Source organism: Alosa pseudoharengus, unplaced genomic scaffold, assembly GCF_046254945.1.
Source record: "Alosa pseudoharengus isolate Yale_2024_CS ecotype anadromous, Long Island Sound unplaced genomic scaffold, YU_APseudo_1.1 YU_APseudo_1.1_scf_7, whole genome shotgun sequence".
Classification (NCBI taxonomy): domain Eukaryota; kingdom Metazoa; phylum Chordata; class Actinopteri; order Clupeiformes; family Clupeidae; genus Alosa; species Alosa pseudoharengus.
The window spans coordinates 31,980,732-31,983,933 of NW_027468859.1; the positions used below are offsets into that span (position 1 = coordinate 31,980,732).

General features: G+C 43.9%; 1 protein-coding gene across 1 annotated transcript in view; it reads left to right on the forward strand.

The window, feature by feature from the left end:
- Positions 1-1,826: 1,826 nt before the first annotated feature.
- Positions 1,827-3,202, forward strand: part of lin28b (lin-28 homolog B (C. elegans)) — a 27,748-nt gene continuing 26,372 nt past the window's right edge. Inside the window, exons 1-2 of the mRNA XM_076272966.1 lie at positions 1,827-2,015; positions 2,586-2,776. Of these exons, the coding sequence (XP_076129081.1) occupies positions 2,006-2,015; positions 2,586-2,776 (201 nt within the window). The 5' untranslated portion in view covers positions 1,827-2,005. The remainder of the gene's footprint in view (positions 2,016-2,585; positions 2,777-3,202) is intronic.

Here is a 3,202-nt window from a genome sequence, read left to right on the forward strand (position 1 = left end):
ATGTTGCTTTTGATTGAGATTACATGGGCAGAGAGGGGAAAAACATTGCTATTGAGGCTATATATTCTCTCACATAATGATTAGCCTACCAGTAAGAATTTGCACCCCAGATGGATTCTAACTCTGTTGGCTAATGCAACAAAGCGATTGTAGGGATGTAGGCGACAGTCTTTCAATCCGCGGAATGGACTGAAAATCAGACCACTCGTTGTGATTGACTGTTAATTCCCACCAATCAATTGATACACAAACACACAAATTAAGACCGTTTTAAATGAAAAGCAGTCTTGCGTATCATCACGGTGTTTTAGGTCTATTTAAGTCTTACTGGTGTATCATATGTGAGTAACAAATTCCCTCAGATTTTTTATTATTATAAAGAAAACATTTGAGGGGTCGCCTATTGGCCGCACCAGCGTACCCAGAGTCCATGCTGCTGCAGGGATCAAACAAGGACACTTGAGTGAGCGCGCGCTTAATTCCATATTGCGCTTTTCAGGGGTTTCTTGGTAGTGGCTTTGAGGTGTATTTTCAGTTTATAGTTTCGCATGGAATGCATGAATAGATAACATCTGACATAAGTGACCGGTAACCGAGCCCCGGATTCCACTTCTGCGTTAGGATAGAGTAGGGGCTATCCCCCACCCCTTTTTGCGCTCCATCTTCAAAAACAGTCCGATGGCTAGCGCGGGGGGTGGGTAGGGTTGCTGAGGGGGCATGGGGTGCTCATGAATTCCGGAGTGTGGGAGGTGGAGGCGGGGGGCTAGTAGATTCCTCCCCAACGAGTTTTCCACCCACCGCAGATACACAAATAGGCTAAACCCGGACAGAAAGTAGCCAAACCATTACAACGAAAATTTGCCTACATGACTACGGTTTTGTCGTTAAAATCACGTGCGTTAGTGTATGCAGCAGGGTCCACTCAGGGCATGTGTTTGAACGCGTGTGGAGATATGTAAAATAGGCAACGTCTTTGTGTAATGGCCAACTATTATAATGTAATTGCCCACTTTGTGAACTATTTGCCATATCTCTCCTGATTCACCGTTTTTCCAACTCTCACATGGGCCAGCCATCTCTGTAGTTTTCAGTATACATTTGATGAGTTTTATCTCATATTACACATTTTGCTTACCATAGTTGAACAAGTGAAGTGGATTAATTTGGAGAGGTTTTCTTTACGCAAGCCTTTTGCAAACACACATTTATATTTTACATCAACATGCAACATAATCATTCTAACTGATTGTTTCAAGGGTGATTTGTAGAAAGGGTTTCACTGGAAAAGAATCACAATGTTGACTTTTCAGCATCAATGTTTTATGAGGATGTTTGTATCTCCATTACATGTTAATTGAGACACTTATGCAGTGATTTTCTCCGGAAAATTAGGTTTATGCTGAGTTGTATCATGAACTATTTAATTATAAAGAATTGCTTGTCCAAATGAACTTACACTTTGTTCCACATCTGTGATTGTTTGATTTTTAAGATAGCCTAGGACACCTTTGGAGTTTCTACAAGACATTATATATGGAGGATAATTAAAATACAAAGGTGATTATGTTATGATGTGTGGAGTAGTGCCATCTCAAGGTGGTTGGACTTGGTTCCGTCGCTCCGAAAGCTCCGGTACTCTGTTGAAGTAAGCCCAGTAGACCAGCAGAAAGAGAGCATGTCTTTGACAGAGTCACGTGTGCTATGCTGTGAACGAATGAGAGGGAAGGAGAGCGAGAGAGAGGGAGGGAGAGAAAGAAAGAGAGCGCACAAGGGGGAAAGGGGAGAGTGAGAGAGTGTGCCTATGCGAGTGAGGGAGGGAGGGAATGAGTGAGGGAGAAGGAGAGAGATGACAAAATATCAAAGGAGAGAAAGCACGCAGTACCATGCGAGCTAAATTTGTGCCCGCTGGAAATCCTGATGTCGGATTTATGGTGAACAGCAGAAGCTCTTTTCACATAGGAAGCGATTCTACTGGAACTTTGCAAGAGAGGGTCGGTGGGGAAACATGGCCGAAGGTTATTTTGCTTTTATTTGTATTTTTGAGGGGTTCACTGTTCAAATCAGTTGGTACGGGAGGGGTTTATGACCGTTATTGTGTAATGCATTCATTGTTGTTTACAATCCTTGGTGATGACTCCGTGAGGGGATGTGACAGGCTGTTGTTCACGATGCTGATTCGTGGTGTAGATGAGTTAAACGTGAGCTGGGGAACGCTGCATACACCTGCCCTTTGGCTCCATAGAAAGCGGGCTAACTATGCAAGGCCATTCTAGAAGTTACACCATGGGATGTCTTTGCTTGCATGAGTAGAGCGATCAAAATAGGCGAGCAAGACCAATGATTTAGTCTGAGGAACTTTATCCGCTTCATTGATATTTCATTCAGTTCTTCAACTCGCTTCTTCAAAGCATATCCATCCGATCATTCAGTCTCTGAACATCTGTGTTAGACAGGCACAAGGTGGTCCGATCAACCAGTGATAAGATACCAGTTAGTTAGCCTACTTTTTAACATAACCGTTAGGAAAACACCTTGCAGTCAAAAAACAGTCACAAACTAACCGTAATCCGTTCTATGGTGTGCAGGAGGGGCGAGTAGAGGTGGCGGAGAAGTCCCCGCTACGTCGCCCGAGCAGGAAGACCGGAGCCCGGCTCCGGTCCTGACAGGATCGGGTCATTGCAAATGGTTCAACGTTCGGATGGGCTTTGGATTTATTTCTATGACCAGCAGCGAAGAAGGTCCCGTTGACCCTCCGATGGATGTGTTCGTTCACCAAGTAAGTGCTGTTTGGAGCAACTTCAAAAAGTATGTAGCTTACTATCCCGCGAGCTCTACCATTTGTTGGTGTGGTCGTGGTTACGTTTCATTGTAACGCGCCAAGCCTTTGAGATGGTAAATGTGAGCCTCCATTTGTTGCTATTTTAAGACTTAGGTTAGGCTACATCTTTACTAGTGGAGCCAATGACGAGGTCAATCATGTGTTAATTTGTAACGTGTATTAGGCCTATCCCCATGCAGAAGTTGGTGTTTCAGTATTTCACGACATTATCTTGCACAAATTAAAGAAAACCCAAACATCTCTTCGACTGGCAGCTTGAATATGTCGAGTACCCTCGAAGCGGCACGAACACTCTTACAAGTTCCAGCGCCTTGTCTTATTCCTAGCCTACAACTGAAGTATGACAGTGTTCGTTGAGTACTT